At 35.3% G+C, this 14,932-nt stretch overlaps 1 protein-coding gene across 2 annotated transcripts in view; it reads left to right on the top strand.

Moving 5' to 3' along the window:
- The window catches only part of GLS (glutaminase), a 71,219-nt gene that overhangs the window by 14,204 nt on the left and 42,083 nt on the right, over positions 1-14,932 (top strand). For both annotated transcript variants that reach the window (XM_072873889.1, XM_072873890.1), the window contains exons 4-7: positions 1,126-1,255; positions 1,983-2,062; positions 4,044-4,207; positions 10,497-10,555. In XM_072873889.1, the coding sequence (XP_072729990.1) occupies positions 1,126-1,255; positions 1,983-2,062; positions 4,044-4,207; positions 10,497-10,555 (433 nt within the window). The remainder of the gene's footprint in view (positions 1-1,125; positions 1,256-1,982; positions 2,063-4,043; positions 4,208-10,496; positions 10,556-14,932) is intronic.

Raw genomic sequence — 14,932 nt, 5'->3', positions numbered from 1 at the left:
ATAATAGGATTATTGGAAGTATCTATTCCAAGTGAAAGTATTTCCCTAAAAATTAATTTTTTTATTTTTCTGAATGAGTCTTCATCAGAAGGATATGTGCTCATTTGTAGTATGGGCCTAGGTGTTCTTAACTTCCCATTTGTCCGAATTAACAGTTTGCTTCTACATAGTAAAAACGTGTTAACGAAATTGTTTGTTTGGTGTTAAACCTCCCTTTCTCTTCCTTGCACTGGGATAGGGCTGTTACTACTCTTTATCAGGTCGTATTTCAACTGACATGATAATGGCTCCCAGTTCCCACCCCTGCTCCTGCTCACCCCCCCCAGGCACTCCACTTTAAGCAGCGTGTCTCAGCTTGTGTTTTGATCCTTCCCTTCGTCTGTTTCACCGAGATAAGCCCTTTCCTTTTTACCTCATCAGTTTTTAAATGTACCAGGTGGGCTGATGTTCAGCGGGTGTGGGCGATAATGTATTGTGGGTTAAAAGGCAGCAAAGATTCCTTAACTGCTGGTAGTCTGAAGCAAGAGACTTGCAGTACTGCTCACTATTAACTTCTGTTTAGTTCAGAAGATGTTATATCGAGTACTTCCACAGGGTTTTGCTGTTATTAGAGTGGAAACTCATTCTGGTTTGGTCTGTTGGCAATGTTCTTGTTCAGTTCATGGTGAAACCAGTTGGAAGTGAGAGAAACCAACCCTGAACCTCAGAAGTCTGATCTAACTCTGAAATTAGCGCTTCTTTGGATAAGGGCTGGGTTAGATGGCTGCCACATGTCTTGATCCTAAAAATGGGTGGCTTGGATTCCTTTTGCAAGCTTAGATGCTACTTGAAGGCAAATTGGTAGTACCTTGCAGTACAACCTTACAGTTGAAACTTCAAATAAGGGCTTTAAAAAAGCATAAAAGCAAATGCAATGAAACAATTTTAAATATTTTTTTAAAAATTATTTATAACTTATGGAGTGGAAGATTGAAAAGTATTTCTAATAAAGACCTGTTCTTGTAGGCATATAAATTCAAGGGACTGATGGTCCATCCTTATTTAAATAGCATGTAATTACTGCTTAAGTAGGCTTTTTGACAGTACTTTGTCAAAATACTAATAAACTTTTTAAACTCTTTACAGGTGTGTACAAAGTAATATTGTGTTGCTTACTCAAGCTTTCAGGAGGAAGTTTGTCATTCCAGATTTTATGTCGTTTACTTCACATATTGATGAGTTATATGAAAGTGCTAAAAAACAATCTGGAGGAAAGGTAACCTGTTTGTAAATTCAACTTCAAAGTTCTATAGATTTCTTGATATTAACCAAATATGTTTGTTAAGAAGACAGATTTTTCTTAAACATATTTAGCAAAATGTTAAACTGATAACTTGATAAGATAGTTTTGGAAGTTCAATTATGTCTGCACCTTGTAAACTGTGTTAGAAGTAAAGCTCCTTACCTCTAACGATCTTTTACAATTTTGAGGTTAGAAATAGAAAATAGTGTTGTCCTTTCTTTATTTTACATAAACTATAATTTGTCAGACTAAACTTAGTCTATAAAAGAATTAATGCTACTCTACACAACTGGCTGGGTTGTGTGACAGAAATAGTTGTCAACACCATACCTATGTTAGTAATTAAAGTGTATTCTAGTGCTTATTTTCAATACATTAATTGAAAAACCCCAAACTTTGTTACAAGCTAAAATTTTATATGATTTGAAAATGCTAAACATGCCGTAACATAGAACAGATTCCTCTTAGACTGTGCTGAAGTATGTACTTTCATTGAAAAAAATATTTTATTTGATAATGATCTAGTGAATATAATAATTTGTAATGAAGTTTTAGATATACCAGGTGATTATTAGTGGAATAATTCAGTTGTAACTTGTGTATCCTTTCCATTGGCATTTATTTTAATTAACATATGTTAACATATAGTTAAATATTTTGGATGCTGTAATGTCTCTGTTTTTATTTCACATTGTGATAGGTTGCTGACTATATTCCACAACTGGCCAAGTTCAGCCCTGATTTGTGGGGTGTGTCACTTTGCACAGTGGATGGACAGAGGTATATTCTAACTTCTAGATTTTACTGTTTCAGTTATTTAAGCTATCTGACATATTGCAAAGAGCGGGGAGTTGGATTCAGTGATCCTTATGGGTCCCTTCCAGCTTGAGATATTCTGTGACATACAGCACTTCATGATATCTCATGGTTTAATAAAGAAAAAGCTTTATAGGAGTGGTTTAAGAAGTGCAATCCTCTTGGTCATCTCTCTTAACATTTTTTCAACTTCTCTGCTGAAGCTGAATTATTTTGCTATTATTATAAAATGTTGTTTAAATAGTATTTGTAAATACTATATTTAAAGCTAGATTATATTGTGCTTATGATCCAAACACAGTCATGAAGCTGTAGGTAATTTCAGTGATCACCAAAGGAAAAGATGGAGACAATGCTTACGTAGTATTAATCTGTGGAAGTTGAAGAGCTTTGTCTAATAGTACCCACGCCTCGACCTATGTTATTTTTTTCTGTAAGTCACAATGGGCTTAAAAGTTAGTTCCTTTTCTACATTTTAATGTTCTTACTGTAGCATTATTATATGATCACTGTACATCACTGAAAATATTCAGATCTGTATTCTTTAAAAAGAAAATGAAGATGTGGAAACTGGACAGAACTTAACATGATTTTGCTTTTCAGGTTTATTAAACTTTCTCCTGTACGGGTGTATATATAGGTCGTAGATATAGCTAGAGTGATTTTGGTTTTATTGAATAGTGACTCAGAGTAGCAGAGACATGAGCCCAAATGCAAAGGAGTATCTCTCACCATCTAGCTGAGAAGTAAGGTGAATGATTCTGTGTCCACCTTTGCGACTAGACAATGCGAGATACTCGTCAGCTTGCATGTCTCTGCTGTCCTGCAGTTTGATACAGTCATACTGCGTATTCTGAGCATCATAATCGTTAGCTATTTAGTGTGTCCTAAGTGAATGGGGCATTCTTGAGAGAGCATCAGACTTCCTTATGGTGATTGTGGATTGGGGATCATTTTAATGTGGTCTGTTACGGTCTGTATGTTTGTTTCTTATTAGCTATATGCTCTATAATCTCTAGAGGAAGAGCTGTACCAGTGAGTTGAAGTATTTTTCAGCTCCCTGCTTAAGTGTCTGAATTATAATTTATTGATAGTAAAACAGTTTTAAAAGCAAAAATGTTCTTCTTTTTGAATATTTTAAATTAGCATTTTGCTTTGTTTTGGATATTATAACATGTACTAATGCAAGCTTTTATAATGCTGATTTTTGTAATGTTTAATGTTGTGTAATGTTAGTTTTTATAATGCCAAAATGGTTTTGTGAGTTTCTCTGAAACCTTCTCACATTTTCTGCAACGAAAAGAAGCAAATACGCTTCTGATTTTGCCATCAGACAAGTGATTGCTTGGAGCCTTTTGCTCTAGATGGGGCATATGCTGCTTGTATGAGTCATTCTTTGATGCAGTCTGACTTAGATGTTGAAAGTAAACTTTCCAAAAGATAGCATTTAGTAATTGTAATAAAATACCTATGCCATTATCAAAGGGAATGTAAATACAGCTATTTAATTATTGCCCTCAAATTTCAAAACTGAATTGGATCTCATCTTTGTTCATATAGGCATAAATATGTATAGTGGCTATATTTGGGTTGTACCCTGTTGAGTATGTGGTTTGCAGTGGAGTAGGGTAAATGTGACAATAGAGCTCTGAGGTGATTTTTTGCTCTGGTACAAACCCGTTGCTTTTATTTTGTTACATCTGCAGTGATTACCAGCAAGTGACTTTGTTATGCTTAGCTTATGGAGGCAACTGTTGAAACCTTTAAACGCTTTTGTTCTGTTCTTCAAAATGAGAATGTTCTTAATAATAATAAGCTTTTGGGTTTTTTTGGTGTTTTTGTTAATAATCCTAGTAGGTTGAAGAATAAATGAAGCATTTAACACTCTACTTGCCACAGCTGGCAAACAGGAAATTTCAAACCTCTTCATTTGTGTTTTTCCCAGGCATTCTGTTGGCGATACCAAAGTTCCATTTTGTCTTCAGTCCTGTGTAAAGCCTTTGAAATATGCTATTGCTGTTAATGATCTTGGCACAGAGTATGTGCACAGATATGTTGGTAAAGAGCCTAGTGGATTAAGATTCAACAAATTGTTCCTGAATGAAGATGGTAAGAGATATATAATACTTAATAATGCAAATACTCAATTTTAGAAAATTATAAAACAAGCTACACAGTTTTTTCAGTCTTCTCATTTTACTGTATCCTCTTAAATCTTATTATCAGACAGTGTCCCAAAATATTTTGCCATCAGCAAGGTAGGCTTATCCTTTATCACTCACTTTTGCCTAATTCAGAGTGCTAGTAAAGGATGCTTTACTACTTCTATTTGCTAGTATCCAGCTGCAGGAAAAAACCAAAGAATCTTGATAATGCAGGTATTTGAAATGTGTATTTATTTATTTGAGTTGGTAGCAAGTGCCTTCTATAAAATGATGGTGAAAGAATCAAAGATGTTAAATTGATTTTAAGAAACATGTATATCACTTCCCTTCTCAGCCCTCTGAGAAGCAGGTGCTAGTTTTTCCAAGTACAATGTTGTACAGCGTGAAGAAGACTGCCTTTCAAGTCCTAAGAAAGCTTTCATATAAAAAAAGTTTTGATGGTGCTGAAAATTGCCCATTTTTTCCTTTGGATCAGTATAGGTTATCTGTTTTTTTTATTTTTAATGAAATGACAGAAAGTATAGTAGTTATTTTCTTCTTTTTATTGCTACTTTTAATATTGAACTATGAAAGAAGATGAAATGTTAGGCTGTGGTCTTTTACATTACTGTTAGACTTTAAGAGTGTTTATTAGATGGTAATGCAATAAGAGAATTGGGATTACTGAAAGTTTGACCGATGTGCATGAAACTAATAGGGAGGATTAATTCACACGATAGAAATTTTAAGTATGTGCTTGTGTGGCTGATGTAACTGACATGAGAAAAATGTGTTAGAACTAACCCAAAGAGCTTTTTATCTGTACAGTCCTTAAAGAAAAGACTAAAGCAGAAGGTCGAAGTCTAATAAATAGGAACATTTCAGTTATAGGGAGAGAAAGGGAAGTTGAGTTCCTGCGAGTGAAGGAAGAGGAGGAGGGAAGAAGGGATTACACTTTACTTGTAGATTTAAATTGATATATGAAGCTTGGATATGCAGAGTATTTGGCAGTCTGAACATACATACCTACTTTGAAGATCAGATTTGAAAATAAATATATGTAAAATGCAGATATTTAGTCTATTTGCTTTCTAATTATTCTGATATAGTTGAATTTCATGTTTGTAATCAGGATTTTATGAAGTGATATGCTGGTATTTGAAAACTGGTTAGACATGCATCTGAAGCTACTTTTTATACTTACTACATTAAAGATTCCTAAAACAGGGTGTTCTTTCATTTCTTTGTTTACTAGTATTGAGATTCAAACTGGAAAGAATTGAAAATATCACAGGACAATTTAAAATCATAGCTAAAAATGCCAACTTATAACAAAAATCTGTTACTAAGAATCATGTACATTTTGAGTAAGATCTGTGCCGTGCAGTTGAAGTTTGGAAACTTCTGCAGCCTTGTCAATATTCAATTGTAAAACTTCTTTTATGAAAGGGAACGTATGGCCTAGCGAACAATTCGGATTTCTGGAGGACTAAAGCAATTCCCATGTTAATTAAAACCAGATTATTCTAGCTGGTTGAAGTAGATCAGGATTTTTACATAGTAAAATGTGTCTGAAATAGGCATCATCGGGAAGAATTTTTATGGCCATTGAGCAGTTTGCAGGTTTTTTCATGCCTATTGGGTTCATGATGCAACATGTCTGACAATATCTGTCTATATGTACAGTTAGTATGTCTCATCCATACATGGGACCTTCTCTTGATGATAATTATTTGTAGAATTAGTCCAGTAATGTAATTGTTTGTAGAACTTAGTCCAATAATAAATGTTGCATTGTAATTGAATGAAGGATTGCCAGGAAATTGTTTATTCTGCTGAAGGATTTTGTTAACTACAGATGGAATTCTTTAAGTTTTTGTATTGGACAAACACATTTTGATGTCATTTCAGAAAGAACTTGGCATGATTAACTGTTCTATGTATTAAAATGTCTGTATTGTGTCTGTGTGGCAAGCTCTGCTTTCTGTGCTCAGAGACTGCAAGCCAGTCATGCGAGAAAGGCCTAAGGCCAATGATGGACCAAAAAGGTCGGAAGAACTGGCAGAGGAAAAGCACTGCCGTTTGAGCTTATTAGGGGAAAGGTCTAGTTTGCATATGGCATAATTGCGTGGCAGGTTGCTGGAGCAATCGTGCTAATTGTCAAGCAGTTTTGAGGTATTTAAAAAAATACATATTTTCTCACCATTCAATAGTGAATTTTTAGGTTTTTAGGTAACTAAATAAATTATAAAAATTCAATAGTGAATTTAAAGTCACTATTTGTCTAAAAATTCAATAGTGAATTTTTAGGTAAATAAATGAATTATATTTTCTTTTATTTTGAATTTAGATATACCTGTTAAATATGTTGCAGTTCTCTATGTAAAAGGCTGTTCTAGACAAGTATCTCCTTCCCACAGGAAAAAGAGTGCTGTATCAGAGAAGAATAGATTTACTATTTAGAGGCTGTTAGGTGGGTTGTTTATGCAAGAGGCAAATTGTTGAATCGGTGCTAGACTTAATCAGGGCACCTCAGTGAAAGTCAAATGGTTATTATAACTTGTACTTTTCAGCAGGCATAAAAACATGAATTTACTCTAAAGTATAATGAGATGATACAGCAATATGAGACTTGCAGAGAAGCTGCGTAAAAGATTTTTTTTTTTCAGTCTGAGCAGATAATTGCCTTTATTATTTGATTATATATAGAGAGTGTATGTGTGTGTTTTTGTTTTTAGTGATGTGTGTCAGTTAGCTTTGCAGAGTTTGATAACTCTTTCTAAAGATTAATATACGAGTTTGTTCACCTCTTTGGCAAACTGTTGCAATTACAGTATCAATCTTCGTTCCCTGTCATTGTACAATGTGGAATCCCCTTGCTGATGGCACCCACTGTGAGGTAAATCCGTAGTTGCTGCTGCTTTAGCAGGAGACCTATGTATGACTTTCCTTAAAAATTAATGTAGCGTCAGAACCTATGCATCCCCAAGAGGTGGAAAAATCCTGGGAATGGAAGTATTATTGACGGGAATGGAAGACATCTCTCTTCTTTGAAATGAGCAGGAATCTTTCAGAATGTAAGATTTTATTTAGGCGTCCTGGCCCTTAAAAAAGGCCAGTATATCTTAAGTCTGTGGAGAGGTTCTTCATTGTAGAATAGAATAGTTCAGTTGGAAGGGATCTACAACAATCATCTAGTCCAACTGCCTGACTACTTCGGGGCTGACTAAGAGTTAAAGCATATTATTAAGGACATTGTCCAAATCCCTCTTAAACGCTGACAGGCTTGGGGCATCAACTACCTCTCAAGAAGCCTGTAGCTATTGTGGCAAGATAGAAACATTATCTGTCAATTACAGATATCTGTGTATGGGGAGTGTTTGGATAACATTATCTGGTGCTATCTAGATAAAAGTGAAAATTGCTTTCCTGGGACCTGGATAGCCTGACAAGGTTTATTCTGCTTAGAAGAGGCAGTGGTGGATTAATGGAAGGTGTCCTACTCAGCTCTGTGATGTGTTGGTGTTAGGCAGCAGTAGGAGACCCCCTCAAAGAACTTTTGTTAATGTGTAGTAAGCCGGCCTGCCATACCTCCCCTTAGCTGTTAAGGCTCCAACAATGATTGTTCCTTGTTGACTCATCAAGGGGGAGCAAAACACAACTTCATTTCAGAAGCACATTCGGGAAAGTCCATGTTTCCTTTCCTCAGAAGGTTTTTGCCATTCTTCATGTGAGGTCAGCACATGGTGGTGTGTTGGTTGTGAAGTGGCCAAAACTGGTACATTTAGTTTGAGATGCTAAGCAGTGAGAGACAGGAATCTTCAGAGTAGAGGAAAAGGTAACCAAGAATGCCTTGTAACATTGAAGGTAAGTTGTGACATCTTCAAGGAAATGAGATGCAACAGAATTTCTGAGGGTATGTCCTGTTGTGTGGACTTACCACATTGATAAGCTTTTGAGTTGCTGAATGCTAAACAAATATGACACATCCTTTTTATTCAAATACACATGTGATGTGGGGTTTGGGAAACTTTTTTTTTCTTTATGCCATGTGGCAGATTGAAACCATAGAGATGTGCAGAAGAATCAAGAGCAAAACATTTCTAAAAATACTTTTAGAGTGGGTTGTATATGATTAAGTCATTAATGTGTTTATGGACTAGACTGATACCTGATGTTGATGAGAGGAAGCTGGAAAAAAAGAGAAGTGGAGCTAGGGCAAGAAATGAGGGTGACAGTGTATTCTTATGATGCATGAGGCCAATGTTGTGTTAGACTATGTGTCTGAAGTTGGGATCCCCAGTTCAAGGAGAATATCGAAAAACTGGAAAGGGCTCCAGTGGAGGGCTGCCAAGGTTCTGTGGGGTCCAGGGCACATAACTCCCAAAGAGCAGTTGAAAGGGGAGGTTAGGGGCTCCCCTGGGAACCACTTAAAACTCTTGAAAAACGATTTCAAAGGTGAAGATTTGTGTAACTCTTCTTGGTAGTGGCAGATCTAACAAGGGCCACTGGCCCCACGGCGTGGCTTGGGAGGTGCAGGTTGGACGTTCGGGTAAACTTGTCATCTAGGAGAAACAGGATGCCTAGAGAGGTAGAGGATTTGCCGTGTTTGGAGGTTTTCAAGACTCGGCTAGATAAAGGCATGACTGACTTGATGTAGCCTTGGCAATAGCCTTCCTTTGAGTGGGAGGGTGGAGGAGATGACCTCCAGATGTCCCTTCTGACCGGCAGTCTGTGATGCTGTGAATAGCCATTTAACTTATAACATCTTTGACTGGTGTTCAGATTTTTGGTCCCTAAGGAGAGAGAGAGTTAGGAAGCTATGGAAATGCTACATTTTTGCTACTCAGAATCTGGTTTTAATCAAAAGTCACATATATTTGACCCAGGTTACTTGTGTTACTGACAGGAGATGTTCAGTATAGGTGGATCTTAAGTACAATCAGATGAAATGAGAATGATTCATGAGTCTGTTGCAGACAGATAAGGAATGGCACTAACAACTTTAAAAATAGTATATAGACATTAAGTTAGTATTTTAGGGGAGCTTCACTTTTTTGGACAGAAAGTATTGGTCTTACCTTTTCAGTAATAGGATAACTTGATTTTTTTAAAGATCCTTTTAAGATTGACTTTCTGAAAAATACTAAAAAGAACCTGAGATGATTAGTTTTTGGAGATTATCTGATAGTCATAGATGGCTAAGTGCCATTGACTGTGACCAGTGTAATTTTCATGGGAAAACATGTGTGTGTATGTACTGTGAATATCGGACTGATCTCCAAAAAGCAATCATCTCAAGTTCCTTTTAGTGTGCATGTGTGTGTATTATATATAAAAATAGTGAACACTTTGTGTGTTTTTTTAAAAATGAATATTTTTTCAAACTTGGAGATAAACAAAGTAACAGCAAATAAAAAGAATTCAAACTTGTCACAATATTAATGCATTGAGAACTGGTTGAGGTTTTCAGACACCAGAACCCTCAAAAATCAACATCCTAGTTAGAAGACACAGCAAAAATGTTAGTTAAAAATAATAACTGTAGGAGGTAGATGTTGATGAATGAAAACTTGTATTTGGGAAGTGATTCATTCACGTGAGCAGCCAAGAATTAATGGGAATGCAAAAATACTCTTAATAGGGAGAAGAGTGATAAAAAGAAGAACTTAAGTGTAGCAGGTATATGCAAGTCAATTATAAGTTAAATTCTAGTGTGGATGAGTAAATTGTTACTTGTATTTCAGGAGCTGCAAATAGAAACCTCTGGTTCTTAAAAAGAATCAGGGTTTTGTATTTATGTATAGCAATGAGGAAATTCAAACACTGGAATTCTCTTTTATTTTAAAGGACTTGTTTGGACACTTTTAAAATCACTGAGACTTGGTAACTTGGAGAAAAATTGGAAAGTCCCTTAAGGGTTGTTCCACTTGCAAATGTTGCAGTGATCAAATCTTGGAACACTGGACAGGACTGAAAATTTTCACGAGAAGAAATGATGTCAAACGGATTAATTTACTGGACTGTTAAGTAGCATTAGGCTGAGTTGTTCTAAGCTGTAAAATGCTTTGCCCAGAATTACAAAAAATTGTGTATCATGTTGGATTACAGTATTTTTAATTTAGGATTATATTCCTTAATCATAGCTTTAAGTCATACATCAATATTTGTCATTTTTCACTTAAACACTTGACTGGTTTTGTTTGACAAATGTGTCTTGGGATAGATTTGTAATTGAACACTTTATTTCACAGACAGGCCTCATAACCCTATGGTGAATGCTGGAGCAATTGTGATCACGTCTTTAATCAAGGTAAAAAGTTCATTTTTAGTTTCTCTCAGAGTATTTTAATAGAATGTAGAAAAAGTATTTTGTACAGATTATGAACTGTTTTCATTTTATATGTGCAATATCTGATGGCAGTTTACTCATTAGTGGATAGACAATAGTAACACTTCCAAACAAATGCAATATGAGACTAGCAATTTTTAAAAAGTAACAGTGCAGCTGAAAGACTCTGTTTTTCCTTAGTGTTTTTACTTTTATTTTGTTTCCTTCTTTAGCTGCACAACACTTGATATTATCTTGAGAGAATTGCCTCATACTTGTTAAATGCGAAGAGTATGTCCTCAGGAATATACTTCATAGCACTCAGAAATATGTTTCTGAATGTCTAATACTTTTATATAGCATAAAGTTACAAGAGTGTTTCTTGCTGTGCAGAAGAAATGAAGATACTATAATTTGTACAGGAGCAATGCACCTATATTTGCACGTCAGTCTTAATACTGAATTTGTCCACTATTAACATACTGTACAACTAAATTATGTTTAACTTCTATGTTACGTAGTTTATGTTGGAGTGTTAAATGCGCTTTCTTAAATAAGTGTATTTGGAAACAGTTACCCATATTTTGCTTAGTAAACCATAGCTGAATAATGACTTACCATCTTTAGTCCATGATCTTGCGACTTTTGGGAAGCTCTATTTTATTTTTCCTTAGAATAGCTGTATGTTTCTCTTGAAGTTGTAAATGGCGTAAAACCCATGTAATGCTAATGTTTGCCAGATACTTCACTTGTATTTTCTGCCTTTTTTTGGTAGCCACTGGTACAAAAAACCTATTTTATTTTATTAAGGGTACCCGCTTAGAATTGCGGGGAACGTGTCAGTCCCCTGGAGTTTTGAAGTAGAAAACTTAATACTGTTACTTCAGAGGTCTAAAAATCTTGTTTACAGCCTTTGTCTTGGTTATGTTTCAAAGTCCATTAGCTACAGTGTGTTTCCTACCTCCTATTTCCAAATTGTTGATTTTAAAATTACGTAGATCATGATTTTCTGTTATTTTATATTTAAAGAAGCTGTAAGAACTCCTGCTTAAAGACATTTATCTTTAATAGCTGTAGGTGAAAGAAAATGGCCTTAAGTATGACAGGTAAATTTATTCACATTTAATATTTTTTAAAGGTTGACTGAGCATTGAAATTCACTTGGATAATAGTGAATTTTAAAATCTGACTTAACACATTTGTCTGAACTGTCAAAATGTTAGTCTTACTACAACATGCCCTACTGGTCATAAGGCAAAACACAAGCATGTGCCTCTTGCAGAAGGCACATAGTTCTTGATAAATTGTGTACTTCTAAATAGATAACATGGATTTGTTTACTGCATGCAACTGTGATATTTGTTAGAAGGTTGGGGGATTGTTTTTGCTGGGTGGGTTTTGTTTTTTTTTTTGCTGTAATGTTCTTATGAAGAGTATTGCATTGCACTGACATTTTTGCATGTGGTAACTGCACGTCTAATGGACGCATATCATACTTATCACACTCCATTATTTGTTTTCAGTGTGAGTAAAATGTAGATTATTTTATGTACTGCTTCCACTAAGATACCATTTATCATCTGAATAACTAACTAAACTAAACATATTCTGAAGAAAATTACATAGAGGGTCACAGGCACAAAGTTACTTAATAGTTGTATTTTTTGTGAAATAACTTCTTTACAATCTGCAACTTAACAATATTCCTGCTAACTATTCAGTGATTTTCAGTAATTCACATTTATATTTGATCTAATCTAAGACTTACTTTTTTCTGGAAAAGGTGGCTTCATTAACCCATGTTTTGTCCTCAGTTCCTCTGCATTCATTCTGTTTATTTAAGGTGTTACTTGCATATCTTGAAGACTGTGTATGGCTCCTAGAGTCCAAGAAAATGAGGGGATTATTAAACATGGTGGAATTTACCATGTATGAGAGATTTATCTAATGATAGCATGTTGATAGCTATGGAGAGATTGTTGCTGTATTTCAGTGTTAAGAATGCTTTTACTTCCTTTGATATTCATTATTTTATCTCTTTCTGAGAAATTGATATGAGTCGTCTTTCAAAATTTACATATATTTTACTGAATTTAGTAGCTGTGCTACTGCACAACATGCATGATCTTGCACACAACTGCCCTTAGAATCTGACATAAATTGTCATTACTTGTGGATAAGAGATGACGCTTGGAGTAAGCTTTTTGTCAGAATATGTAATATGCTAACATTTTAGGGGAAAAAAGGGTTCTTAGCATCACATGCCCAGTTCTGACTGCCTTAAGATTTTGGTATACGCACCTTGGAACAGAGCATAGACCTAAACTGTAATGATATGTTTAGTCCTTGCTATTCATAATAATAAATAAGAAAGCATATGTGCATGTTAAGTTGTACGTTTGTTTGGCTTACTTAGGCTTGACTATATCATATTTTTACCAGCTTAAATGATTCTCCTACTGTCATGTGCTTGGAACTATGATGTATTTATGTTTTGGTGCTTTAACTCACGGCTCTGTTCTAACTGTACTTGCATTACACTTCACAGACTGTTCCAGCAATTTAAAGCATGTATCTACCATAAAAATACTTTAGCAAAAGGACATCCTGTGGGCCAGTTTTAATGAGATAAAATTTTTGAAAACTCCTAAGGACCTTTTCCCTTGTTTGTAATTGTACAGCCATTTGCCTTTAGTAGTAGTTACATAACTTACATAGTTATAACAATTTTCAAATACTTGTTATCAAAATAAAATTGTAGTGGCAATTACAGGAGTTTGTGGAAAAAGTGATACTAGACAAAATGGTAAATTCTTTCATGTCTCCGAGGAAATACAGGTGCTTGAAAGCAGAAGGTTCAGCTCCTGTACAGATTTAGTGCCGATTCAGTGCTCTGTAGCCACGCAGCTTTCTGTACATCACATTGCCTGGGAAAAGTCTTCATTGCCTGTAGTATGGATAGATTTTAAAGCTTTGATCTGTTGGTTTTTCTTAAACCTTAAACTCAATCCTCAAAGTGTGTCAACTCCCGAAACGTCAGTGGTTGTGTCAGCAATTGCCCACTTCCATGTATCTTTACTGACTGGGGAAGGTAGTGCATTAGAGGTGCAAGTGAGATGAAGAGGAAGGGTCCAGAGTGAAATAATGTAGAAGGCGGCAGATGGCTGTGGAAGGAATCACCAGAGGACAAGGGATTAATCTTAAGTCATTTTTATTGTATGCTTCAAGATTCCATCTGTAGATGAAAGCTTTCCTAGTATAACAGCAAGGGTTTGGGCAAATACAATGTATATAAATCCTGTAAGTGCTGACAACCACAGGCAGAATCTTACACAAGCAGTGATGACAGACTTGAATGCTTGGTGAAGGGAGGTATTCTATGGTACGAATTAATGTGGGAAGCATTTAGACATGTTGGGGGGGCATAGCAATATTCATAGTCCTTGCAAAAAATTTGGTGTACAAGAAAATGAAAACGCTGATGTTACTGGCCCTGAAAAAACTCATTCAATAAAGGCTTTTATTTTTTGTTCAAAACATAGAGGTGTATCTGATATACTTAAGAGCTTTCTAAATATGCTGATAAGTCATAAAATGCATGAGGCAAAGAGTGGTGGAAAAACCTGTCCAGCTGTGCCAAGGGTCTGTTTGCTGTCAGGATACAGTTATTAGGAAACCTATACAGTTAAGGTTTCCCACCCCTCAAGTATTAGAGGGGTGGGAAAATGCATGGCTTATTGGGTTTATTTGACAATATAGTTACAATAAATAGTACAGATTTAGCTTAATTGCTCTATGCTAGCCACTCCAGTTATCCTTCCTGATAGACTGATGTGTAAATGTACATGCATACCACTTCAAAACATGTGTTGGTGTTGTGATCTTCTCTGCCAGATACTTGTCTTTATTTTGGTGAAGTTTCCTCTCTTCCTGGGTTATTCATTTTCTTGTAGTAACTAATTTTGGATAGACTGTATGTTCACGTTATTCTGCACTTGCTTTGTATTATAACTCAAATGTATTGGATGTTATTTGACATGGAATATGTAGTAGTGATATTTGAAATGACATGTATTCAGTGGTCCCATATGCAAGTATTTAATACCTGAAGGACACAAAAATAATTCTTACATGTGTTTGAAATAGTAATAGTATTGGTCTTAGTGGGTCAAATACTGTCTGTGACAGTGTGCTCTTAAGTATTTCAGAGCTGAAAATGGCACGCTAAGCAGTCAAGACACCAGTTCTCACAGAACAGGCCCAGATTAACAAATAAAATTAAAAACAAGTGTAAGTACAGAAAACTAAAATAAAGACATTAATAGTTAAGTTAATGTAAAATGCACAAATGTAAAAAAA

The sequence above is a fragment of the Ciconia boyciana genome, chromosome 10, assembly GCF_034638445.1.
Source record: "Ciconia boyciana chromosome 10, ASM3463844v1, whole genome shotgun sequence".
In the NCBI taxonomy this organism is placed as follows: domain Eukaryota; kingdom Metazoa; phylum Chordata; class Aves; order Ciconiiformes; family Ciconiidae; genus Ciconia; species Ciconia boyciana.
This window is presented reverse-complemented; position numbering and strand designations above follow the sequence as displayed.